The sequence below is a fragment of the Pelophylax lessonae genome (genome assembly GCF_965119305.1).
Source record: "Pelophylax lessonae genome assembly, chromosome: 3".
NCBI lineage: Eukaryota > Metazoa > Chordata > Amphibia > Anura > Ranidae > Pelophylax > Pelophylax lessonae.
Window position 1 is genome coordinate 286,901,894 of NC_138770.1, and position 27,810 is coordinate 286,929,703.

At 45.5% G+C, this 27,810-nt stretch overlaps 1 protein-coding gene across 3 annotated transcripts in view; it reads left to right on the forward strand.

Moving 5' to 3' along the window:
- Positions 1–25,465, forward strand: part of PPP1R2 (protein phosphatase 1 regulatory inhibitor subunit 2) — a 75,965-nt gene extending 50,500 nt beyond the window's left edge. The window contains exons 6-7 of one of the 3 annotated variants that reach the window (XM_082251566.1): positions 1,181–1,235; positions 24,891–25,465. In XM_082251566.1, coding sequence (XP_082107692.1) covers positions 1,181–1,235; positions 24,891–24,900 — 65 coding nt within the window. In that variant the 3' untranslated portion in view covers positions 24,901–25,465. The remainder of the gene's footprint in view (positions 1–1,180; positions 1,236–24,890) is intronic. The other 2 variants (XM_082251568.1, XM_082251567.1) reach the window with 2 other exon arrangements.
- The last annotated feature ends 2,345 nt before the right edge of the window (positions 25,466–27,810 follow it).

The following is a 27,810-nucleotide window of genomic DNA, read 5'->3' on the forward strand; positions in this document are numbered from 1 at the left end:
ATAATATTCATTAACAAGCCCCACAGTGTCCTAATTGTGCCCTTCTGGAAGCGTTTATTCATTAAGGTTGTACCCCCTGTACAAAGCTACTTATTTGTCTCTGGCTTGCCCTAGGAAATTTGAGAAGGTCTGGCACTTGTGGACAGATTGGAAGTGTACAACAGATGATCAGGAGTCCACGGACTGAATTCATTCCCCCCTGATGGTTTAGTTTATGATATAAACAAATTGTTTTCCTCTGCAGGGATTTGCATTACATTTGTTCAGTTAGGATTCTAAACACGAGTTAATATTCTTCCGATACATTATCCTGATGTTTGAGAGGGAACAGGAATCTCCATATAATTCATCAACCCTTGAAGTAATTTTATAAGAGAATGACTGAGCGAGGTCTATAGAAGGTGCGGTGTTTCTTCCCCCCCCCCCTTTTTTTGGGGGGGGGGTTCTTTAGTAAGTGTTCTTGGTAGTTCTGTGTTTTATGTATAAGCCGGGGAATGCCAAAAGGCTATGTTTTGTACCTATACATCTCAATTTTTTTTAAAAAAAAAGCCCCAATGTGGAAAATGCTAGCTAATTGTCAGTCTGTAGCATGGTTGCCTCAGTTATATTTTATGGAAGCCAGCAGTTGTTGCGGATAACATGGTACCAACTGTAAGCCTTGGACTCAAATATTTTTTTTTTCTTCATAGTCTTTAAAGAATTTGGCTTTCAGGGATTATGAACCCGAGATTCAGACTAATCAAGAATTCCTTTTTCAGGAATCCTCCATGGCAGCACCCATTTTCCTCCCTGCTTAAAATAAGCAGTTTATAGTAAAGGTAGCCAGCCCTATGCGTTAGGTTAATAATTTGTTCTAATTTGTGAGAATATAATGGCTGTAGAAATATTTGTGGAGTTTATAAATGCTCATATCACTTATTTATTACATTCAAGCATAGGCTAAATGCAGAACACCTATGTTGTCTTAGCACTTAAAGGAGAGTGACTTTTTAGGACTTTGATCTTGCATGCAATGTCATATACTCTATCTGGGAATTGTGTTAAAGTTGGCAGTATTTGATTAAACGTTTCTAATACTGTATATTTATGGGTATTTGGGTGTGAAGTTGTTCTTTAAATTTTAGACCAAGGTGAATCGGAGGGGAGGGCTTTTTGAACTATCTACTTCCTGTCCCAATAGGTAGGATGGGGCACTCTTGTTGTTGGTGCTTTCATGGAGGATTCCAGAGAAAGTGGTAAGTCTTAGATTCATTTTTCCTTTTTTGACCTCATTATTAAGAACTGTATTTACATTATTGTACACTGATACCATTGCTATATATATCCTTTTCAGTCAGGAAAAGCTCAAGATAGTCAATATATGTTAATCGTTTGCTTTATCGGCTATTGAGGGACACAGGAATTCTATTACAGTGGGATTATACTGCCTGCTACAGGAGGTTGACTGGCAAACAAACAAAAAAATGTTGAAACCAAACCTTGTATAACCCCTCCACTACCCAGCATATTTTTAATTTTCTACTTCTATTTTTTTTTCTTTATGCTTTTTCTTTTGCCTTTTTTTTTTTTTTTATTTGACTTTATTCAATAAATTTTTTCTGGATTACTTCACTCAAGAATTCGGGACCACTGGCCCCTTGGAGTCTACAGTGGAGCTTTTCCATTTTGGCAAAGGGGGTTTTCTGCTGTTGTGTGTTTTTTGTTGTTTTTTTGTTTTCTCCACCATAGATTCTCCAGTAGTCCACATTAACAGACATACTACCAAACAGGTTGACAGTGTTATGACCTTTCCACATTTCTCTGGCAGTTGAATTGCCTCCTTAAATCCGGTTGAGCACACTCCTACCTCAATGCAAGAGGTCAGTGGAAGGCCAAACAAACCTCTTTCTCCATCCTATACTCCATCATACAAGCTTGTAGTCAGTGCCTTCTTCCCTAGATGTATGTTCAGGGCAATGTACCTACTCCAATGTTAATTCATTCAAGTATTCCCAGATAACCAGGCTAAATGGTTTAAATTGACAGTTTGCTCAGCTGTCCCTCATCCCTATTCTAATGAGACTATTCTTAGGGGTGTATTTGTCCAGTCTTGTTCTCTGCACTCTGGGTTCATTGCTACTTTCCTTGACAGGAGCTTTCCGTTAAGAATGGTTTCCCCTTCGAATCTGCAACCCTTTTTTTTTTTTTTTCTTTTTTTTTTTCTTAAGGAGAGCTCAATATTCTTGGGTACTTTTAAACCCCTAGCTCTCTACCGAGAGATCTTCCATTTCACAAGGTTCACAGGACACTGCTATGGCTGTTACTTTTTCTGATAGGATACTGTTCATTTAGCATTACCCAGATTCCCTTCTCAAAATGGGTCTGATTGGTAGACTTGGCAATCTGAGTCCTTCTGCTAGACCCAACTCCTGTAGGGCCTTGCATAGAGGGAGCCTCTTCTGGGTCTTTTGCGTGTACCCATGTTTCACCTAGGGCCAAGAGCGTTTGTAATAAACACCTGCCCTAACTAAAAGGGGTCCCATTCTGGTATCTTCTTTACCTGCCCAAAACGTGTCCTTTCTCACTTTTTGGAGTTTGTGGGTTATCTAGGATTTACCCTTCTCTCATCTCTCCCGTTCTCTTGGATGCTCTCATCCATCATTAGTCTCCATTTCATTGTCAAGGAGTTTTGGACCCTAGGATTACTTGGATCAAGAAGTCTCAGATACTTATTTGCAGTCTCTGGCTTGGGGTTGTTGATTGTGCCTTTGAACCACCCTGGGAATGCTTCCTTTTTTTTTAGTGGGTCTCTGCTCTATTCTCTAGTTCACCAGAAAAGACATGTTCCACTTCAATGGAGGATCCTTCTGTGAGTTGTAATACTGACGAACTCTGCTGGACAATTCTTACGTACTACGAGATATTTTCCTCCTGGAAGGGTTCTGGCACTTTCCCATCAAAGATGCTGTGTCCCTATTGGCCACACTGCTTGTCAATTCTTTGTCTTTCGGATCCCCGCAGCATGAGGGTTTAGCTCCTGCATAGTATACATTGCTGGATGGCCCTATATATCATGTGCTGTGGAACTAGTTACAGGTGTGCAGTGTTTGCCCTGCCATACATTTTTTTGGATTCTGGTTACCTGATATGCCTTCCACTTCAGAATGGGTTCTGAGCCGATTCTCCTGGGATCACTTCAGCCTTGGGAAGCTTTTTCTTTTGTCTGTCAATTGGGACAGTCATGAGGTGATGAGGGATCTCCCATGCATGTTATTACAAGATTGGTTGCCTGATTACACGCCCTTTCCTCATAATGGAAACTCATACCCTGCTTCTAAGGTTAAGAGAACAAGGCTTAGGCCTTTTCTTCTGCATTTTTCACTGGCTGGTCTCTTTCTCAGTGGATGAAGATGTTTTCCAAGCTCACTTTCCAAACAGGCAAGACAGGGTCACTCTGTAGCTTTAACCGTTATTGTAAAAGACTAGGGCTATATTTAAATTGTATTCACTGGAGTGTAAACTTTATACATTTTTATGTTAAACTCGAGCTTAGTCACAGGGGGATGACCAGGTGTTACACCACAGTCTCAGTGACAATGTGCCCCTTGCACCAAAGCAGGAGCTGACGCGAACAGCAGTCTCTGGTTCTAGCTCTATTTCAGGCACACAACAAGCAGCCTACCTGACAAAAGCATAATTTTCTGCATCTATGTTGCAATTCCTCAGACAAATAAAATGTCTTTTAATACAGCCATCTTTGTCCAGGGCTCAAAAATGGCACGCCATTTCTCCTACTCCCATTCTCAGTATTCCTGCCCCACATGAGGCAGACACAGAAGGAAATGAGTCATGAAGCCTTAAAGTAAGCAAACGAGATAATCTCATGGAACAGAACTTAGTCTTTAGCAGTCAGAAAGGACAGTTTATGACCTTGTCTTTTTCAAAGACTTCTGGCTTTGCTCTCTCTTGTAAGAACTTGTGACATGAAGCCCCTATTGCAGCATCCTGTGCTGACTTGGGATCTCTTTCTTTGCTCTGCTTTTGTAGAAACAACCCTTTGAAACCTTCAGGAATATTCCCTTAGATGACCTATCCTGTGCAGAGCCATTTCTTATACTTCACAAGGATTTGTAAATCTTTGTGCCCAAGACCATTCTTTCTTTCCAAGGGAGTATCAGTACTGTATGATTTAAGATAGGGAATTTTGACTTTTTCTGTAAATTCTATTTCTCTTCCTTTTGACACAAAGCCCTGTATTCTTTACCATAGGGTTATGCTGCCCTCTACAGGAGAAGGCTAGGCAGATAAAACAAAAGCTTGGCTACGCCTTCATGGGCTGTCCTCAGCTGGCATAACCCCCCCCCCTCTCTGCTTAGAGATACTCAGTTATTTGTTGGCCTAGTTCAAGAGTAGGACCTAGTCTCCCTGACAGGCCTTAGGTCCTGGCATTTTTGTCTATATTTTTTTGCTGTATGTTTTTGGATTTCTTCCTGTTTTTTTCCTGTGGAGATCTTCTAGCAACTGCCGGGCTGAGTGATGGGCTGGACTATTGCAGTTCCAGTGGTCCCCTCAGCCCAGCCAGTGAGCATGCACAGACCGTAGTTCCGCATTCTGTTGGCCATGACATAGCCCCACTGGACAGGGGCTGGCCTACGAGTTAAACATCTTGGAAGGTCGCATACTACTGGGTCTCGGCAGCGTTGCAGCATTCCTTCTGACCGGCAGCCCTCCAACTTCGGTAGGAGTGTTAACCGCATGCTTTGCTGGATGGGTAGGTAAGGCCCCCCACCTCTCCTTTCCTGGTTGCAGTGTTGGGGGTGGGTACTCTCTGGGGTGGTCTGTCCCTCTGGCGTTTCCCTCACCCCTCCCTCTGTGGCATTGAGCTGGCTTGCCCATCTGTGCTCATGGACAGGGCGGGGTGGTTGATGCCCAGGCTGTGGGTGCCCCTGGCCTTGGTGCCTGCGATCGTACTGTCCCCCTGTCACTCTCAGGGGGCTTGCTATGGGATGGGTGGCCTTTTTTGGGTCCCCTTGGGACAGCTGGTTTGCCTGGGGGGTGGGTTACCCGGTATCCGTGGGTCTAAGTACCACGCGGTCAGGCAGGCCGAAAATTTAGGCCACGGCTTTGCGGCCTACTAGCTGGATCCTGGATGGGGTGGCCCCAGTTGCGGCTTCTGTACCCTGGAACATCTGTCTCCCCTCTGCTTCCCGGACTGGTTTCCCGCTAATCAGGCTCCCATGGCCGGGCGGACGAAAAAATTAGGCCGCTGCCTACTAGGCTGCCCCCTTCTGGTACAGCGGCTCTGGGGAGGCAGGGTCCCAGGCAGGTTTAGCTGCCATTGTTCTGTGTGGAAGCTGCCTTTCCTAGTGGCACTGTGGGTATAGCCTGTCTGCAGGTCGTCCCGCATCAGCGTGTCCCTGCATCAGTCTGTTTGCAGCCTCCTCTGCGGGCCTCCTTGGAAGGGCACCTGCGGGGGAATAACGTGCAGGATTTTGTCGCTGACCCCCCTGTGAGGGGTAAGGATGGCATTGGGTTTTGGCCTAGCAAATGCACCCACCCCTCCTGCCCCTGCCCTCTCCTGTCTCATCAGATCCTGCATCTGGTTCCGTTGTTGCAGATGGGACCACCCTACGGGGTCTGAGTCCATGTTTACTTGACCCATCATACAGGGAGCCTAATTCCTCCATGGCTGCTGCACCGCAAAAAAAGGCATTTGTAGGTGTATTGATTGCTTCTGTTTAAGAGCCATTTATGTTGGAGGATGCAGCCAAGGATGCTATGAACGTATCTGTTCCGTCTGTCACTCGCAATCCGTTCCGTTTGTTTATGGTGTTCTCTACGCTGGGTGCATCCAATACGACCCTTGTTGGTCCCAAGACAATTCGCTGTCTGATATGCCTTTGGGCGGTCGTCTCTGAGGAAATGAACGGTCCCCTATTTCCAGGTTATTAACTAAGGCAACCATGTTTCCGGTGGTAGTATCCCCGGCTTTTGGGAATCCGTTACCTGTTTTACTATGGCCGGTGCCTTATTGCAGCCTGTTTTGGCCTCTGCTCTGGTGTCTTAGACACTGACCGTGTGGGCGACGCTTTTGCGTCTGGGGGGTGGCCAGTTTCCCCCCAATTTCAAAACCTGAGAGGAGGCGGGGCAGAGAACAGCCTTAATACATTCATACAATGCAACTCAATGAGAGGAGGCGGGGCGGAGGCGGGGCAGGCGCGGCTCAGTACAGATACAGCTACTGCGAGATTTCTGGAATAGAATACATCCCAGCAGACACTGCGGATCGCCGAATGACGTCATCGCCGATCGGACCAGGAAGTGAGGAGAGGAGGAATAAAGCCGAAATTAAGGTATTTACTAGCAAAAAAAAAAAAAAAAAAGTTTCCATTGGTAAAAGCCATTTTAAAGGGGATTACATAGATCTATGTATTCCAACCTATTAAAAATGGGTGGAACTCCGCTTTAAGGTGTTGGTCTGGTGATCAAACCTCAAAGAAGGCCCTGACTAAATTGCTTTTTTTCTGGGCGAGCGCCTGTTCAGGGCTACCCTGGATGACATCATTAGGAGACTGATGGGGGGTAAGAGTTCCTTCCTTCCACAGTCTAGGAAAGGGAAGGTGCCTCAGCAGCGGCGTGTGACTTCCTAATCAGCCCATAAGAATTTTTTTTCGTGCCTCAGGGACTTCAGAAAAAGGTTCCAAGCCCCTCAAAGTATCTTTGGGAGGTTTCTGGTGGCCTTGGTCTGGCAGTCAGAGAGCAGGCTTCTCTAGACCTGCTGACAAGGCCCCTTCGGCATGAAGGTTTGCCCCCATCCATATCTGGGGTGGGGGGGACGTCTTAGTTGGTTCTGGGGCCGTGCACCTCCCGGGTCAGCAACCAGTGTGTCCACAAGGTGATTGTATCTGGTTCCAAGATAGAACTCTGTTCTTCTCCTCTGGAATTGTTCGTTCCTTCCACTGTGCACTTGCTCCTGGATCGGCTGCAAGCTCTGTTGTGGGCAGGGCAGGACTTGTTGTCCCAGAGCGTGATCATCCCGGTGTCGGAACTTTTTTTTTTTGTCGTGGTTTCCAGGAAGGAGGGCAAGTTCGTCCTATTCTGGACCTCAGGCCCTGGACTGTTTTTGTGGGGGTGCAATAATTCAGGATGGAGTCCTTTCGGGCAGTGGGTGGCGTCACTACATCAAGGGGATTCCCTGGCTTCTTTAGACATCAAAGATGCCTACCTGCACATTCCAGTTTGCACCCGGCATCCGCATTTCCTTCGCTTTGCTGTGAAAAAGGAGCACTATCCGTTTGTGGCGTTGCCCTTCGGTCTAGCCTCCACTCCTCGGTTCTAAGCAAAAGGGTTGGCCCGGTCCTAATGTTGCGGGGTATTGCTGTGCTGGGGTACCTGGACGACATCCTCTTTCAAACAGTCTCCTTCGGCTCTTACGTCCGATGTGGCAATACTCTCCAGACTTTGTGAGGGATCGAGTGGCTTGTGCATTTTCAGGAGTTGCCCTGGTTCTGACCACAAGTGGTCGTCCTTTCGGGCATGCATGTGATTGTTGGGCCTGATGGTGTCCACCTCCAAGGTGGTTCAGTTTGCTCAGCTCTACATGAGATTCATTCAAAAGGAGATTCTGGTCAAATGGGACAAGTGTCCCAAGTCGCTGGACATGGTGATTTTTCTGAGTTGGGCGACCAAAGTGTAATCCGGTCTGGTGGCTGCGCTCCCTGACCTTGCTACGGCTGCCCATCAATCTCTTGTATGAACTTTGAGCGATCAGGCTTTGCCTGGATCATTGGACGGAACAGCTCCGGGGGCTCCCAGTGTGGTTTCAGTCGGACAACGCCACGGGCATGCCTTATGTGGATTAAAGTGTCTTTAATCAAAAGTGTGTTAGTGGCCCTGGAGGTGTCCGGCACTCCGGTGGGCAGAAGGGTTATTTCTGGCCATCTCCGCCGTGTACATTTCCGGCATGGAAAATTGGCAGGCGGATTATCACAGGCGTTGGTCCAGGGGCAATGGTCCCTTCACCTGGATGTGTTTCATCAGATTTGTCTGCTTTGGGGCACCCCCGAGGTGGTTGGTGTCTCGGCTCAACAAAAGGATGCCAAGGTTTGTGGCCAGGTCGCGAGATCCTCTGGCAGATGCCACGAACGCTCTGGTGGCTCCATGGAACCGGTACGATCTGATTTTCGCCTTTCCTTTGCTCCAGCTTCTTTTGCGATTTCTACGCAGGATAGAGGCCTAAGGGATTCCGGTCATTCTGGTGGCTCCCGATTGGCTTCGCCGGTCTTGGTACACCGACCTGGTGCGACTGGTCACCGACGTCCCCTGGAGGCTTCCTCTCAGGGACTCTCTTTTTTTTCTTAAGGGCTGATCTTCCATCCTGCTTTACAGTCGCTGGCTTTGACAGCCTGGCTGTTGAGAGTCTGGTGCTGAAGGACAGGGGCTTGTCTGGCTTGGTGATTCTGACCATGTTGAAGGGGGCAGGAAACGTACATTTTGAAAGCTTTATCATTGGACATAGAAGGGGTACATTTCCTGGTGTGAGGTTCGAGGAGTCCATCCTCATTCCTTTGTGATGGCTCAGGTTCTGGCCTTTCTTCAACAGGGTGTTGATCAAAAACTGGTTTGAGCACTGTGAAAAGCCAAGTGTCTGGCTTGGCAGTCTTTTTTTTTTTTTTTTTTCAAAGATCTTTTGGCTTCTGATGCATTGGTGCATACATACCTTCAAGGTGTTGGTCATTTTACTCCGCCTGTATGTTCTCCTCTGCCACTGTGGCATTTGAACCTATTACTTAAGCGGTCACAAAGGTGGCTTTTTTGGTGGCTATCACCTCTGCACGCAGGGTTTCTGAGTTGGCGGCTTTGTCCTGTGGTTTTCCCTATCTGGTGGTTCACAGGGATAAGGTTGGCCTGCGACCTAGGCTGTCATTCCTCCCGAAGGATGTCTCTGATTTCCATTTGAATAAGGACATTGTGCTGCTGTCCTTGTGTCCCAGGCTGGCTCATTGCAGGGAATTTGCCTTCCATACTCTGGATGTTGTTCAAGCTATTTAGCAGCCACCAAGTCGTTTCAGGGTTCAGACTCGCACTTTGTGCTTCCGAACGGGCAGCGGAAGGAGCTTCCTCTGCTACCATTTCCAGTTGGATCCGACAGATGGTGTGACAGGCTTATTCGCTTAGGAGTGGGGTTCTCCCCTTTCCCTGTGACGGCACTAAGTGCTTCATGGGCCTTTCGTCGTCAGGCGTCAGTGGCGCAGGTGTGCATGGTGTCTGGTTGGTGGTCGGCGCATACTTTTTTTCACAGTTTAACAAAGTGGATGTTTTGGCATCTGCGGTAACCACCTTTGGCCACAAAATTTTGCAGACTGCAATTTAGAGGGTTTGTTTTTCCCTCTTGAGGGTGTATTTCAGGTTGGGCTCCTGTTGTTCTAGTTGAGCTTCTATTACCTGGATTGGCTTGTGTTTAGCCTTGGGATTGTTGCTCCCACCCCTCATGTTTGGCACTGCTTTGGGACGTCCCTATGGTGAAGAATATGGAGCCGTGTCTGTCAATGAACGGAAGAGAATTTTTTTTTTTTTTTGTACTTACCGTAAAGTCCTTTTCTCTGAGTTCATTGGCAGACACAGCACCCACCCCTCCTAAGGAGTTTTTATGCTTCTGTTACTGCTTGTTACAAATTGGAGTATCGAAGCAGAGGGGGGGTGTATTCCAGCTGGGGACAGCCCACGATGCGTGGCCAAGCTTTTGTGTGGTCTGCTTAGTCCTACTCCTGTAGAGAGCAGCATAACCCTATAGTAAAGAATGTGCAACTGTATCTGTCAATGAACTCAGAGAAAAGGAGTTTACGTGAGTACAAAAAATCCTATTATTTTGGAGTACAAGTCACAGGCCACCCTGCTTTCTACTCCTTGATTACACTGCATTACATGCTATAAAACTGAGAATTCACGCAGTGGAGGCGCCTATTGGGTGTGTCCTCAAATGCTTGCCACTTCAATCATCTGAAGGTATGAGCCTATAGCCCAGGGTCAATTAATACTTTGCATGTGTCCTGTACTGTACTCTAAGATATGGCATTTACAGGTATGTCAATATTACTCCTTTTTCACTGTGAATAATTACAGTATTACAGAATGTAAACAAAGGCTGCCATTAGCAGCCATTCTCATTTACTGGCTGGTGATCAGGAAGCACTCTTTCCTCCCAAACACCAATTGATGTGTGAGAGGAAAGAAAAGCCCCCAGACTACCAGCCAGAACCAGTGCACTTTATTAATATTGTCAACATTATTAAAATCCACTTCTCAAAAGTATATATCAGACCCGTCCTGTCTCTAATCTGACTTGCATATTAACCCCCCACTTCCGTTATCCCACATAATTTGTACATTTACACCTTCATCTCCATCCTCCCACTGTATGTGACCTGTACATATAATGCCTTCACCACCTGATCCCTCTTTCTTTCACAATGTTTTTATTGACTAAAGACAAACTCTCAAAACAGTGAACCGACGCCAAGACCAGTGGCGGAAAGTGATTTGAAAAAGATAACCTATATACCACAGACAAGTAGGCCTCTTATATGGTATAGCTAGTAACTACAAAGACGAAAGGTAAACCAGATCAGAATGCCTCCGTACCCTTACGGTCTGTAGGATAATAACAAACCATGTAGATCTCAATGATCAAAGCCTAGAAAGTACGCAAAACAAGCAGTATTTCAGGAATCATCATGTAACATTTACCATGCATTACCTGAGATTGACCTATGTTCGTATATAAAAATAAAGTCCGAGGGCCCTCTCAAGGACCTAAAAATAAAGGAGATTTATAGATGGAGATAGATAGATATAGATATACATACACATACAGTATCTCACAAAATAGAGTACACCCCTCACATTTTTGAAAATATTTTAATATATCTTTTCATGTGACAACACTGAAGAAATGACACTTTGCTACAATGTAAAGTAGTGAGTGTAGAGCTTGTATAACCGTCTAAATTTGCTGTCCCCTCAAAATAACTCAACACACAGCCATTAATGTCTAAACCATGGCAACAAAAGGGAGTACACACCTAAGTGAATATGTCCAGTGTCAATATTTTGTGTGGCCACCAATATTTTCCAGCACTGCCTTAACCCTTTTGTGCATGGAGTTCACCAGAGCTTCACATATTGCCACTGGAGTCCTCTTCCACTCCTCTATGATGACCTCACAGAGCTGGTGGATTTTAGAGACCTTGAACTCCTCCACCTTTTGTTTGAGGATGCCCCACAGATGCTCAATAGGGTTTAGGTCTGGAGACATGCTTGACCAGTCCATCACCTTTACCCTCAGCTTCTTTAGCAAGGCAGTGGTCATCTTGGAGGTGTGTTTGGGGCCGTCATCAGGTTGGAATACTGCTCTGTGGCCCAGTCCCTGAAGGGAAGGAATCATGCTTTGCTTCAGTATGTCACCGTACATGTTGGCGTTCATGGTTCCCTCAATGAACTGTAGTTTCCCAGTGTCAGCAGCACTCATGCCGCCCCAGACCATGACACTCCCACCACCATTGTCTTTGTACTCCTAACCTGGTTGCCGCCACTCATGCTTGACATCATCTGAACCAAATAAGTTTGTCTTGGTCTCATTAGACCACAAGACATGGTTCCCAGTAATCCATGTCCTTAGTCTGCTGGTCTTCAGCAAACTTTTTGCAAGCTTTCTTATGCATCATGTTTAGAAGAGGCTTCCTTCTAGGACGACAGCCATACAACCCAATTTGATGCGATGTATGGTCTGAGCACTGACATGCTGACCCCCCCACCCCTTCAACCTCTGCAGAAATGCTGGCAGCACTCATACGCCTATTTCCCAAAAACAACCTCTGGATATGATGCTGAGCATGTGCACTTAACTTCTTGGGGAGGCATGTTCTGAGTGGAACCTGTCCTGGTAAGCCACTGTATGGTCTTGGCCACCGTGCTGCAGCTCAGTTTCAGGGTCTTGGCAATCTTATAGCCTAGGCCATGTTTATGTAGAGCAACAATTCTTTTTTTCAGAGTCACGTGACACCGGGGAGGGAAAATGGCTAAATGGACATTTTCACTTAAGGGGGGTACTCACTTTTGTTGCCAGCGGTTTAGACATTAATGGCTGTATGTTATTTTGAGGGGACAGCAACTTTTACACTGTTATACAAGCTGTACGCTCACTACTTTACATGGTAGCAAAGTGTAATTTCTCCAGTGTTGGCACATGAAAAGATTTATTAAAATATTTACAAAAGTGTGAGGGATGTACTCACTTTTGTGAGCTGCTGTGTGTGTGTGTGTTTATGTTTGTTTGTGTGTGTATAATATATATTTATTTAAAAAAAAGGGGGGGGGGAACTATCCTATAAGCCACCCGAAGTGCAAGAGGGCTTTACCCCCACCCAAAGGCTAAAAAGCTATACCGTCAAAAAAGGGGGTGGAAAAATTGACCCCAAAAATGTGGCCAGAGAGTGAATAACTGGCTCCACACTACTATCTGGGAGTAAATACCCAAAAAAGGTAATTAAAAAAAAAAAAAAACGGAAGAAAGGAACAAGAGGGAGAGTAAGAAAAGGAAACAAAGGGAACAAAGAAAAATGGGAGTGCTTCAAGAGCATACTTAACAAGGGGGTGGGCCAGTGCATTCCACAGGGAAATCAATTTAAAAGAGCAAAACTAAACCCTGGGTGGCTAAACTCCAACATAAAAATGTATATTAGAGCTAAAGAAAAGGCCTTCAAAAAATACAAGACTGAGGGGTCATTGGCAGCATTTAAGCATTACAAAGAGTGTAATAAGAAATGTAAAGACGAAATCAGGGCGGCTAAAATAGAACACGAGAGACATATAGCGGAGGAGAGTAAAAAGAACCCCAAGAAGTTCTTTAAGTATATAAACAGTAAGAAAGCGAGGCCAGAACACATTGGCCCCATAAAAGATGATAAAGGAAAAATGGCCACTGAGGACAGAGAAAAGGCGGAAGTGTTAAATAATTTCTTTTTTTATTCAGTCTTCACAAAGGAATCGGGGGGCTACACGAACCCCGCTTGTAAGGCCGAACTAAATAATACACCTCAGGAAGTGCCGCCATGGCTAACAGAGGATAGACTTAGAGCTAAACTAGAGAAACTTAACATAAATAAATCCCCGGGACCGGATGGCTTGCACCCAAGGGTTCTTAATGAGCTCAGCCAGGTGATTGCCAGACCATTATTCTTGATCTTTAAGGATAGTTTACAGACCGGTATGGTGCCAGCTGATTGGAAAAAAGCCAACGTGGTACCAATATTTAAAAAGGGGCCGAGATATATCCCGGGTAACTATAGGCCGGTCAGCCTAACATCAGTAGTCTGCAAAATTTTGGAGGGGATAAGGGACCACATACAAGACTTTAGTAATGAAAACGGTATTATAAGTAGTAATCAGCATGGATTCATGAAATATCGTTCATGCCAAACCAATCTATTAACCTTCTACGATGAAGTGAGCTGCCACTTAGATAAAGGAAAGCCTGTGGATGTGGTGTATCTGGACTTTGCAAAGGCCTTTGACACCGTTCCCCACAAACGCTTACTGCACAAACTAAGGAAGGTAGGTATGGACCATAAGGTGAGTACCTGGATAGAGAACTGGCTCCAGGGGAGAGTCCAGAGGCTGGTGATTAATGGGGAGTACACTGATTGGGTGGGTGTGGAAAGTGGGGTCCCCCAGGGTTCTGTCCTGGGACCATTCCTGTTTAATTTATTCATAAATGATCTAGAGGAGGGGATATCAAGTACAATCTCAGTATTTGCAGATGATACTAAACTAGGCATGCCAATATCTTCTATGCAGGATGTGGAAATCTTGCAAGCAGATCTGAACAAAATAACGGGGTGGGCAACTACATGGCAGATGAGATTTAATGTAGAAAAATGTAAAGTAATGCACTTGGGGGCCAGAAACCAGAAAGCAAGCTACTCACTAGGGGGGGAACCTCTGAGTGAGTCTAGGATGGAAAGGGACCTGGGGGTACTGGAAGACAACAGGCTTGGAAGTGGCATGCAATGCCAAGCCGCTGCAAGCAAAGCCAACAGAATACTGGGTTGTATAAAAAAGGGGATTCACTCCAGAAATAAAGAGATTATTCTCCCTCTCTACAAGACTCTGGTCCGGCCACATCTGGAGTATGCTGTCCAGTTCTGGGCACCGGTCCTCAGGAAGGATGTGCTGGAACTGGAGAAAGTCCAGAGAAGGGCAACAAAAATAATTAGGGGAATGGAGGACATCAGCTATGAGGAAAGACTACAAGCACTGAACCTATTCTCTCTGGAGAAGAGACGATTGAGGGGGGATATGATATCAATGTACAAATACTGTACTGGCGACCCTAGCATAAGGAACAAACTATTCAGAGAAAGGAGATACAATAAGACACGTGGCCACTCACTAAAACTTGAGGAAAGGCGGTTTAACCTTAAAGTGCGTAAGGGGTTCTTCACTGTAAGAGCGGTAAGGATGTGGAATTCTCTTCCGCAAGCAGTCGTATCAGCAGGGAGCATTGAGAGTTTCAAAAAACTATTAGATGGACACCTTAAAGACCACAACATACAGGGGTATACAATGTACGGTTAAAAGCAAACACACACATCATAGGTTGAACTGGATGGACTTGTGTCTTTTTTCAGCCTCACTAACTATGTAACTATGTAACTAAACCAAGAAATAAGGAGTCCTTAAGAAAAAAATAAGCCCTGCCCCAGGGAATCCAAGGCTATCACCAGTGGGCTCAGCAAAATTTCCTATAGGTCCAAAAACTGGGAAGGTGGGCTCATTACTGGAAACCTGGTTCATGTCCGTGGGTATCGCTGTAGGCTTCTCGTTTCTCAACCTACTATGCACCCGTTGCTTCACCTCAAAAGAGAGGAGAGGTGTTTTCCATGCCTTCGCAATGGTTTGTTTTGGTGCTATAAAAATGTGTGTTGCCAAGACATGTTTCATTTCTCTTACGTCCTCTGACAGTCGCCGCCCCTCATATAGTCTTCACCAATGGGTATTGACCTCTTATCCATAGGAGCAAGCTAGGCATAAGACTTGTTAAAATACAAAACAATTTGCATAGACACACCTGTAGGGGCTGTTCCACTGGTCCAATACCCCCCTGCTATCAGCATTCCTAACTCAGTTTGCCTTCTGCCTAGTTAGGAGTAAGATAGGCTTCCCTGTGCTGGGACTACAGTCTCAGCCTTTCTTCTGTTTTATTACTTTTATTTTATGCCAAGTGTTTTCTTTGCACTACTAGCTTTTTATTTGTACTGCGCTTAGTCGGATCTTCGGAAGACTACAGCGTTTGCGGGGCTGGGAATCGGACTGGTTGTACTAGAGCCTTACGGATTCCCAGCCCGCCATCGAGCGTTTAGCAGGCTATGCGTACGCCCTGGCCTCGCAACCAACCTCAGGGACACCTCGCAATGCCTCAACTGCAGTTTACCCTGCGTTACTAAAATCCTGTTTGGCTGACGGCACCCCCACCACCTGGGGTGGGAGGCTTCCCGTCGCAGAGCGGCACCCACGCCATCATGGATCGGTGAGTACATTCTGTGTGGGGCCTCTGTCTGGGGATGTCAGTCTGCATGGAGTCTGTGTTCTCCCCTCATGTCTGTGTGTCTGGGGCTCGCATTTCCTCCCGGTCCCTGTGGGGGCACTATTGCGTCTGAGACTCTCTATGGGGGGTTGTGGGGGTCCCTGTCCCCGTCGGCACTGTTTTATGTGGCTTATTAGGGGTACAGGCATGCATGTGCGGGCCGATGCGGTGAAAAACCGCGGGGCCCCCATTTTGGGTGTGGGCGGCTGCTCTGGCTTCAGTAAGGGCACTTCAGCCATTTTCCCTGTAGTGTATCGCGCCCTTTCGGGCGCCATCTTTGGTGTGGCAAGGTTGTTGTTTGCACGTGTTCGGCGGCCATTTTCCCGGAGCCTCCCATTGATTTCTATGTGCAACCATTTTTCCTTAGTCCGATCCTATTCAGCCTCTAGCGGTGTGACATCACTTCCTTTCTTCATGCAGCCAGATCATTCAGCAAGCGTGATAACTGTACAGCTACACTTCTAGGGGTCTTTTCCTGCTGTTTTTCGGGGGATATTCCTTTGCTATCAGTTATATTCCTTCCTGTGGGGTACCTCAGTTTAGTCCTTATTGCGGTGGGTTTCGCCGCTATCGCAATTTAAAGGGCCAGCGCCAAAACGTTTTTATGGAGTGCCAGGACAGCAAATTCCCCCAGCGTTGGTGGATGATTCAGGTACGCCTGAATCCTCTGCGATTACTGCTGCACTTGCGACTTTAGCGTCCAAAGTGGATCTGTTGATGTCTGAACAGTCTTCTAGAAAAAGGCCTAGGCTTTCTCACTCCTCTGATTCAGAATCTGATATGGTTGCCACGGACAGTGTACCCCCTGCAGGGTCTCAGTCTTCTCAGTCAGAAGGGGAGGCGGAGGATGAGGAAGGGGATGATTCCCCCCCCTGGGACGGCCAGAGAACGCGCTGCTATGTCTGCGCTTATTGCCTCTGTTAAAGATACACTACATTTAGAGGATGAGCCCAACTCGCCGGGTAAGCGGTCTTCTTTTGGGACCCGTAGAACCCAGAAGGCGGCGCAAGTGTTTCCTTGTCCCACTGAATTTCACGAAACGGTGAACGAACAATGGCGCAATTTGAAGCGCAATTTAGTGGTTTCAGTTCCGTTATCCTTTTGCGTCTCCTACGGATTCGTGCTGGACGCTGGCCCCTAAGGTGGATCACATGGTGTCCGGGTTGAACAAGGCCACTGTTATGCCCACGGAGGATTCCCCGGTGTTTAGGGACCCTACGGATAGGCGGGTGGAATCTCTTACTCGCCACTCCTTTATGGTGGCGGGTTCTTTGATGAAACCTATTTTCGCCTCTGTCATGGTCTCTCAGGCTGTGGTAGATTGGGCTAAGGTGCTCAGGCGCACCCTTGTGGCTGATTCCGCCCTTCCTGCTACTTTGGAGATGGTGGACCAGATTATTCAGGCTGTTCTGTACCTGTGTGGCACGGCCTTGGATGAGGCCCCTTTAGCCGCACGACTGTCTGCTGTCACGGTGATAATCCGTCGCCTGGTATGGCTAAAAAGCTGGTCGGCCGACCAGACTTCAAGAAAGACGGTGTCTGACATCCCCCTATGCGGGGAATCGCCTTTTTGGGGATTCCCTGGACGAATTGGTTAAGGGGGTCACTGGGGGCAAGAGAACTCTGCTGCCCCAGAATCCCAAGGGTAAGTTTTTCCGCGGTAAGCGGGGCCCTTCCTTTAAACCAAATCAGGGGTCCTTTCTTGCCTTCAAGGCACAGGATAAGGGAAAATTCTTTAAAGGCCAGGGTGGCCAGAAGAAACCTTGGGCGGGCAAGCAAAAAGCCGCCCACGCTGGCATGGCGGCCCAGGCCGCCTCGACCTGAAGGGACGCCCTCACCCGTTCCAGGGGTGGGGGGACGTCTGCGCGATTTTCCCGAACCTTGGCTGCTCCGGATTCCGGACAGGTGGGTTCAGGAAATCATTCGATCAGGTTACAAGATCGAATTCCTTTTGCGTCCAGCAGACAGATTCTTTCCCTCAAATCTTCGTTTGACCCCAGATTGTTTGCAAGATCTTCACTGGGCGGTTCAAGATCTTCTTGCCCAGGGGGTAATCGTCCCGGTGCCGCATCGGGACAGGTTTCGGGGGTTTTACTCGAATCTATTCACTGTGCCCAGAAAGAAGAGGCAAGGTACTTCCGATTCTGGACTTGAAAGCTCTGAACCGCTTTGTGCGGGTTCAAAAATTCCGCATGGAATCCCTCTGTTCGGTGGAAGCCTCCCTGAGCCCGGGAGATTTCCTGGCTTCCATCGACCTCAAGGATGCGTGTCTACACATCCCCATATTCGAGGGTCATCAGAGGTATCTCTGATTCGCAATCGCGGAGGAACACTATCCGTTTGTGGCGTTACCTTTCGGTCTCGCTTCGGCTCCAAGGGTGTTTACCAAAGTGTTGGCCCCTGTTCTGGCCCTGTTACGGGCGCAGGGAATTGCGATCTTGGGTTGGGTTATCTGGACGATCTCCTGTTAAGTTCGAGTGCCAGTCCGAGCCTGTTACGCGACCTGTCAACTATGGTTCAGACACTCCAGGAGTTCGGGTGGACCATCAACGTTCAGAAGTCGACTTTGTCCCCTTCTGTTCGACTCACCTACTTGGAGATGGTCCTGGATTCCGCCCAAGCCAAAGTTTTTCTGCCGGAGGACAAGCTCCGGACTCTACAGGATGAGGTCAGGTCCCTCGGGGACAACGAATCCTCATCGCTCAGGACCTGCATGCGGTCCCTGGGGTTGATGGTGTCGTCTTTCGAGGCGATACCATTTGCACAGTTCCACACACGATCTCTTCAAGCGGAGATCCTGGCCAGATGGGACAGGCATCCTCTTTCCTTGGAAAGGAGGATATGCTTGAGTCGCCAAACCAGAGGGGATCTTCTGTGGCGGTTCCAGTCTCCGGCTCTGACAGAGGGGAAATCCTTCCGGCCGTTGTTGTGGACGGAGGTCACCACGGACGCCAGCCTGTCGGGCTGGGGTGGCGTTCTGGGCACTCGGTCTGCCCAGGGCACTTGGTTGGAGGAGGAATCCTCCCTGCCAATAAACATCTTATAGCTGCGAGCGATCAGACTGTGCTTGCTCCGTTGGTCGGATCATCTTCGGGGGCCGCCCTGTGCGGGTGTAGACGGACAACGCCACTGCAGTGGCTTACATCAATCACCAAGGGGGCACCAGGAGTGCCCGGGCGGCCCAGGAAGTGACCAAGATTCTGTCTTGGGCCGAGATGCACGTCCTGGCGATTTCGGCAGTCCACATTCCAGGTGTGGAGAATTGGCAGGCCGATTACCTGAGCCGCCAGACCCTAGACCAGGGGGAATGGTCCCTACACCCGGAGGCGTTTCAGATGCTGTGTGCGCGATGGGGATCCCCGGATGTGGATCTGTTCGCGTCCTGGCTGAACAACAAGGTGGGAAGGTTCGTGGCAAGAACGCGCGATCCTCTGGCAGACGCCTTGGATGCGCTGGTGGTACCTTGGAATCAGTATCGTCTGATTTATGCCCCCCCCCCCCCCCGATTCAGTTGTTGTCCAGGTGCCTTCACAGGTTGGTCTCGGAACCGAAGTTGGTGATTCTGGTGGCCCCGGACTGGCCGTGCCAGTCTTGGTAGGCGGACATCATGCAACTGGTCGTCGAACCTCCATGGCGGCTCCTGTCAGGAGACGATCTGCTGTCTCAGGGGCCGATCTTCCATCCTGCTTTACAGTCGCTTGCTTTAACGGCATGGCTGTTGAAAGCCAGGTCCTGAGAGATCAGGGTCTCTCGTCAGCGGTCATTCCTACCCTGCTCAAGGCTAGGAAGGCCTCGTCCGGTAAAATCGATTACCATACCTGGAAGGCTTATTTTGCCTGGTGTGAATCCAGGGGCGTCCATCCTCGCTCTTTTTCGGTGGCGAGGGTGTTGGCCTTCCTGCAATCTGGTGTGGACCAGCGTCTTGTGCTGACCACGATTAAGGGTCAGTTGTCAGTTGTCATAACGGCAGATATTATGATAGTAAACTTGAGGACAGGCATGAGTGTTGTATAAAGGTTACAATAAAAGAGAAAATGGCCTATGTGTATTATTTTGCTGCATTATATTAAAAGGAGAAGTGCAGGAAGTAACTAAAAACAACACACACATACTCACCTATATGGCTGCATCATCAGTCTGAAGCTGCAACTGTGCCCCGCTGGCTCTTAAGCATGAGAACTGAGCGATCACATGACTGCTTATCATTCAGTTCTCGGGTCTGCTCTGAGTAGAGAGCAGTGATTGTCAGTCACTGCTCTGTGCTCTGCTACTCCAGTGCTCACTGGAGCGCCGGGCTGTGGAGAGGGCAGGAGCAGCTGGTTCAGGCTCTCAGGTCTGAGACGCTGAGCAAGCTGCTGGTCAGGCACTTTGGTGGATCAAGACATTATTGTTGGGATACATCCAGAGACTAGAGCAGCTCTGTGACGTCAGCTGACAGGGGATTTTAGCCCACTGTTGGCTGATTCTGGGTCACAGGAGTAGAAAAGTAAGTGCATGTGAAGTATGACCAAACAAGCTTCAGCCATATTTCTTTTAAATCACCAGACCTCCATTCTTTTACAAGGTAGATTTGTGTTTATAATATCATAAAGGAATTGTAATGGGGATGCACCACCTTCTCCTTTTTTTATTTTTTTTATTCGCAGAGTAAGAATACTCGCCGATACCAGTTAGGGGAGATCAAGATGAAGAGGAGGAGGAGCAGGGAGGGGGTCTCTATTATCTATTAGTGTGCTGTGTAATATTACTATCTGGATGAGACCAAGTGATGAAGAAACACAGCACTACCAACACTCGGCACTGCTGGCCCCACAGCTAGGAGGACCATGCTGCCATCCCTACCGCACCATCCTTCTCTTCTAGCACTACAATTGTCCTTATTGTATTAATTGATGCCTCCTGAGCCAAGCGCCAGTCATGGTTATCTACAGAGCTTCATCTGTAAGTCCCGCATCATGAGGGATAACATCAGTGTACAATGTGTGTGCCTGCTCCTTCTCCCCCTGAGCACCGCTACATCCCTGGGACTGCTCATGTCCAAGATGGCCAGAGGTAGGTGGCTGTGATGGCTGGCGATTGGTGCTGATTTACTTTGGCTATCAGCGTGGAGGAGAAGAGTCAATCCGTCACATCCTCCCACTCTTTGGGCAGTCAGTGCAGGTTAGGGAGAGCCCCAGTGTCTACAGGGACCATGGGAGCTGGTGAATCTGTCATATCACACCTCAGCCACTGCATTCATGGGCGCTGACATTTTCTATCATGGGGCCTCCTACTGGCCCCGAGCCCTCAGGTAATGCCTGAGTGCTCTAATGGTCAGTCCACCCCTTGTTTTGTTTACACTTCAACCGTTGGAACCCCACTAACAGCTGAATGAGTCATAAATTAAGGACGTGGCGGCCCCGCTCCTTAACAACTGATAATTGCCAGCATGTTTTTGTTAACATTTCAGCTGTCAACTGGGGGAGTCCTGCTGACAGCTGAAAGACCCGAAGGTACCGGTTTTTAGTATCTGTGCATTTTAATGAGTACTGATATTCGTCCAAATGCTTTGTATAGGCAACGGTAACCATATTGGTGCAACCCTATAATCTATTATAAACTGTTCGCTCGTGTACAATGACCTTGCTCCGCCAGTGGCAAACTTTGAATACTCAATTCATGTGCATCACATTTCAAACAATAGTTGGCACCTCAGCCAATGGCTGTTTCAGATATTCACTTTTGGTAAATGATATGACTAAGGGCCAAAGTCTGAAATGTATAAGCACTTTTTTATTTATTTTTTTAATATAGCTGAAGAAAACACTTTTAGGGAATATACCTATTGAGGTTCTAGCCTGTTCATTAAAGTAGAACAGAAGTGCTTACATTTTTTAATCAGAAGACCCAAAGCAATTCCTGTGCTGTTACTCAAGAATAGAATTTATAATAAAATGACAAATCTATACAAAAACAAATAGCAGCTACCATTTAACAAAAGAAACCTCACAAACTGTACTAATGCAGCTGTATTCATATTACAATTTGGGTGGGTAATGTCCACAGAGACTGCAAAATGACCACTGCTGAACAACATTGCCTAAATTGGTGGTGTGATACTAGCTACCTATCTGCTATCTTATAGGCCTATAGTGCCTCCGCTTACCTTTTCAGGGTTAAACGCTTTTTCTATTCCAAACACATCTGCAGTTTTAGTCCTGACCCATAATTTAACAAACGCTAGATTAGAATATAATTTGTGTATAATTTAAAGGTTTGATCAGCATAAAGGATATACTTTTCATAGGCTGTTGACGTTTTTTTATCCGCATTTATGGGTGGGCATGTAATACTTTTTTTTTTTTAAAGATATTTTGAGAAGCTAAGCTATAACATTAGCATAGTGAAGGGAACATTTGTTCTGTGTTCTTGTCCATTTGTTCCGTTATTGGTTTGTTTTGTATGTTACTTTTTTTTTTCGCAGTGTTGCAGTCCGTGTTATAGCCATTTGTGTCCCTTTGCTGTGCCGCCTAACTTATCACTTTTATACAGAACCGAATATTGCATCATTTTTTCTTTCATAGGTTTACACCGAATCATGAAGTGTATGCTAACCCTATAAATGACCTCCTCTTTCCCTTCTTTTAAAAGATAATTTCATCTTTGGAAACATGTTACATGTTCCATCCGTTTTTAGGGTGTAACCTGTTCCTACTCCTGCAGTGTCTCCCCGAGACGCTGCATCTAGTGACAGCAAGCGGGGGATTTTCTCCCCCTGCTCACTCACTATTTTAAGAGTTCTGTGAATGGGAAACTACAGGTTTCGACAGCCTTTGGGGGTGTCGGCTTGTAGTCTCAATGAACTACCAGGGCCCTGTTAAGGGCTCTAGGTAGTTCCTTTTCTCTTCTTGTCAGAGTGTAACTGCCTGCCCATATGAGGTACGAGCAGACGGCTTACACTGACAGGTCTGCCGGAGTCCTGCATGGCACCTGCGATCTACTGATCGCGGGTGCAAGGCTTTTTTCAAGGTCTTAGTAAAAAAAATATATATATATATATATAAATGCCCATTTTTTTACATGCAAAAAAAGTTGTGCAACTATTCATTTTTTAAAAGTGAACCGTTTCCTTATTTATACAGTTGAAAGCAACTTTGTTATATTTGTTTGCAATAAACATACCTGGCAATTCTACCAGAAATCAAGTGGTTCCTTTTTTGGCATTGGCCCACTTTCCAGTGTTATTTCAATAATTATTTTCAGGTCTACCCACCTTACATCACTGAGCTATAGAATACTTTCCCCAATGTTATAAAGAACAGTAGAGGGAGAGGTGTTCTGTGCTAACACACTTCTTGTCCTAGGACAACCACACTGTGCCTTCATGGATATGGTACATTTAGTAAGTGTGGTCACCCTAGGACAAGAAGTGTATTACTAAAAATAAAGGTGAAAAAATTCTGGAAATAAACTTTTCTAGCCATCTGCTGTAAAGACTGGTAAGCTACTATATATATATATATATATATATATATATATATATATATATATATATATATATTACACACATTTATATATGCACATACACACACACTGCATCTGGATAGTATTTGCAGCGCTTCACTTTCCACATTTTATTTTACAGCCTTATTCCAAAATGGATCCAATTCAGTTTTTTCCTCAAAATTCTACAAACCATACCCCAGAATGACAATGTGAAAGAAATTTTGGTTGAAATCTTTGCAAACGTATAAAAAAATGGAAAAAATCACATGTACGTAAGTATTCACAGCCTTCGCTCAATACTTAGCTGAAGCACCTTTGGCACCAATTACAGCCTCAAGTCTTTTTGCGTATGATGCTACAAGCTTGGCACACTTATTTTTGGGCAGTTTCTCTAATTTTTTTTTTGCAGGACCTCTCAAGCTCCATCAGGTTGGATAGGGAACGTCTGTGCACAGCCATTTTCAGATCTCTCCAGAGGTGTTCAATCAGGTTCAAGTCTGGGCACTGGCTGGGCCACTCAAGGACATACACAGAATTGTCCCGTAGCCACTCCTTTGTTATCTTTGTTGTGTGCTTAGGGTAATTGTCCCGTTGGAAGATGAACCTTCACCCAAGTCCGAGGTCCAGAGCAGGTTTTCATCAAGGATGTCTCTGTACATTGCTGCATTCATCTTTCCCTCAATCCTGACTAGTCTCCCAGTTTCTGACGCTGAAAAACCACCCCACAGCATGATGCTGCCTCCCCCCTGCTTCAATTTAGGGATGGTATTGGTCAGGTGAGGAGCGGTGCCTGGTTTCCTTCAGACATGATACTTGCCATTCAGGCCAAAGAGTTCAATCTCAGTTTTTTAGATCAGAGAATTTCATTTCTAATGGTCTAAGAGTCCTTCAGGTGCCTTTTTGCAAACTCCAGGCGGGCTGTCGTGTGCCTTTTTCTGAGAAGTGATTTCCGTCTGGCCACTCTACCACACAGGCCTGATTGGTGAAGTTCTGCAGAGAAAGTTCTCCTCTCTCCACAGAGAAACGCTGGAGCTCTGTCAGAGTGGCCATCGGGTTCTTGGTCACCTCCCTGACTAAGGCCCTTCTCCCCTGATCGCTCAGTTTGCTCTAGGAAGAGTCCTGGTAGTTCTAAACTTCTTCCATTTATGGATGATGGAGGCCACTGTGGTCATTGGCACCTTCAATGTTGCAGAAGTTTTTCTGTACCCTTCCCCAGATCTGTGCCTTAATACAATCCTGTCTCGGAGGTCTACAGACAATTCCTTGAACATCATGGCTTGGTTTGTGCTCGGACTTATAGACAGGTGTGTGCCTTTCCAAATCATGTCCAAATACTAATGTAAATACTTATGTACATGTAATTTTTTTGATTTTTTTTTTTATTAATAAATTTGCAAAGATTTCAAAAAAATTCTTTTACCTCATTATGGGGTATAGTTTGTAGAATTTTGAGGAAAATATTGAATTCAATTGATTTTGGAATAATGCTGTAACATAACAAAATGTGGAAAAAGTACAGCGCTGTAAATACTTTCTGAATGCACTGTGTATGTGTGTATATATATATATATATATATATATATATATATATATATATATATATATATATATATATATATATATATATATATATATATATATATGTGTGTGTGTAATATATAATATATAGTGAAAGCCTTCAAATCTGCAAAATCTGTTTTGCCTGGTTGGGAGAAGATGAATGTGGGGGGAGAGAGAAGTCAAACAATGTCTAAATATAATTTTTATCACTTCCTTTCTACAGGTCATCCTGAGCGGCTGCAAAGTAATGTCCAGGTTTTATAGAAGAGATGGAGCCAGAACAGCTTGCGGAAGGTCTATTGATTGCCATAACACTGCATATGCACTGATCTGCAGACCTATGATACAGTGAAAAGTATGAATGAATACTTTTCTTTTGCCATCATTCTCTTGAGAGGAAACTGTATTAAGCCAATTCTGATTAATGATTTACAAGCTTGTCTGGCATATTTTGTTTCCGAAGCTGGCAGAGCAGAACCACCAGTATTGGTCTATACACGGTCATATGTTTGCCATCTGTAAGGTGTCAATATGGATATCTGCATGTCCGGCACCTTGGTTAAAGGTTTTGAAATTTTCTTTCCCCTGAATTGCGTGGCATATTGCAGAAGAAAATCAAACTTTCAGTGGGACGCCGAATAAAGTCTTTGTTTTTGTTGCTTCTTACAACTTGTTAAGCTTTTTTCTGAACCTTCCTTTAGAAGGCTATATCTGAACACTGTTTAGCCAATATAACCAGATCACAAAATCTGCATTAATTTAATACAATCTGTATTATTTATTCTCCTGGTAGTTTCTTTTGATTTTGTTTCCTCAAAAGAAGGTTTAAATCTCTATACAAAAAAAGTGTCTTCTGTCGAAAGAACTCTAATCTTAATGGCCCTGAAGACAATCGTTTAATTGTTAGGGGCGACTGTTGCATTCATGTATGAGCAACAGCACGTGTTGGAATTGGAACATGAGCCGTTGCAGGGGAAGTTTGTCAAATTCATAAAAATGTTCTTTTGATAAGCAAGAAACAAGTTTGCTTTTTTAATGTTCAAAGTTTTTGTAGATCTTAGTTGAACACAACATCAAAGTATTGACAGGCTACTATATTTCAAAGCCTTTAACCTGTACATTTTTCAGGACTTGTACAATCTAAAGTGAGCTAGGTGGCAGGTAAAATGATGCACTGAATGATAATTTTACTAAGTGTATTTGGGATGTTAGATTATATATATATATATATATATATGTATATATGTTTACTCTGAAATGAATAAATGTAACTACCGGTGTAAAATGCAGGTGACTATGTTGAAGAATGTATACCAGCTCACTAATAAACATTGATGGCAGTGCAATATAAGGGCTTTTGATCACTGCTGTACTACAAACATGACCCCTTAAATGAATGCCTTCTGTACATGCCTCCAGGTCTGTGCCATTCTTTTTGCTTTACTAGCTGTAGTTAAAAATCTCATCAAAAAATGACAGCTTGGCACAGTGAAAATCACTCACATGACCCTTTTATAAAGTCTGTTATTTATGACTTGGAACATTTATACTCTGGCACAAAACTTGATCTGGCTGAATTTATTAAGTTAACAATTGCTTTAAACAGGTTTCTCTCTTTTTATGGCCTAGACTGTTCTTTGTAAATTGTGCTGGATTACTATGGGTTAAGTCCAATGAGGGGTATGCCCCCTTGTGGACTCGTCTTTAAAACTTACATTGTTACTGAGTGTCGGGAGCATAGCTATTCACTATATTGCCCATGCTCTTATGCTGGATCTTATGGTCACAACTCACGCAGCTGCTGTGCCCACGCTTCTGCTCCCCTCCTCCTGCCCAGTCACAGAGCATTTTAAATTTTATTAATCCATTTGCAAAATACAAAGCCTTTTGTGACTGAATAGGAGGGGTTGCTGGCAGAGATGCTGCTGTATGTGAAAATGGTGTATTTCCTTTCAGAGTTGGGGGCGGGGGGTATAGATATAGCTGTACTTCAGCACACAGAACTGTAATTTGTAACTAAAAGAGACAAGTTCACAAGGTGACATGCACCTCGCTGGACCTAACTCCTAACCAGAATACCAACTACACCAATATGATGTTGCAGGTTAACCCTGAACAGTGCAGTATGCTGTATCCATTTGAATATGTGCCTTTGCTGCCTCAAAATCACAACTACACTTCGCACCGAAATACATAGCACAGCATTTTCCACATGCATGAGGAATCCCTTGCTACAATATATATATTTTGTGTGGGTGTTTACTTTTTTTAATTAGGGAAAGGGGGAATTTTTGATAGGACAATCATGTATTTAATATGCTCTTTGGAGCCAAACCTAAATTTGGAAAGCTGAGAAGTAGCTCTTGAATGTGCAAATGCTGTGTTTTTTTTTTCTTTTTTGTTTTTTTTATGAGGGTCACAGGACCTTCGAGTTATACTGATTAGATGCTGGCAAACTACTGTAGACCTGCCCAGGAAAACCTTTCTTGCTACCAGCTTGCCTAAGTTGTTGTTTTTTTGTTATTAGAGTTCCAGGAGAACGTACAAATTTTTTCCTCAGCTCTGCAGGGAAAAGTCTAACCACATTTTATTTTTAGCTTTTTTTTTTTTTTCCATAAAGATTCCTTTTACTGCTCGAGCTGGTCTCCATATAGCATTTGCAGCTATCTTGATCTGATCTTTTCTCATTCTAGCTTTGGAGTGTCTTAACCGGCCCCAATAGTCTGGAACTAATCTTCAAACACAGGATTCTTCTTGTGGTGCTCCACACCCCATTCTGCATAAGTTAGCAGTTGAGCCTTTTCCAGGTCCAAAGTTGCTGGCATTGCCTCAGCGCCTGCCCTGTTTCTGAAAGCTAATTTTGTGAGTAGGCCCATCGGGTGGAGACTCCGGATCAGCATTGTGGCTGTAATGTGTATGATTCTAGACATGAGAGACACTTCCAGTATACTGGTTGTCCCCAGCTAACATTTCACTAACTGCTCCAGTTCTGTTTGCAATTTTCCTACTAATGCAGCCAAATTCTGCAAGCCGAATCATGTCTTTTGCTATCATAGTCTGCCACCTTTGGAGTCTTTCCTAGCTATGTCAGTCGGGGCCATGGCCTCTGCTCTCTCCAAGGAGGTTTTCACTTCTGCTCCAAG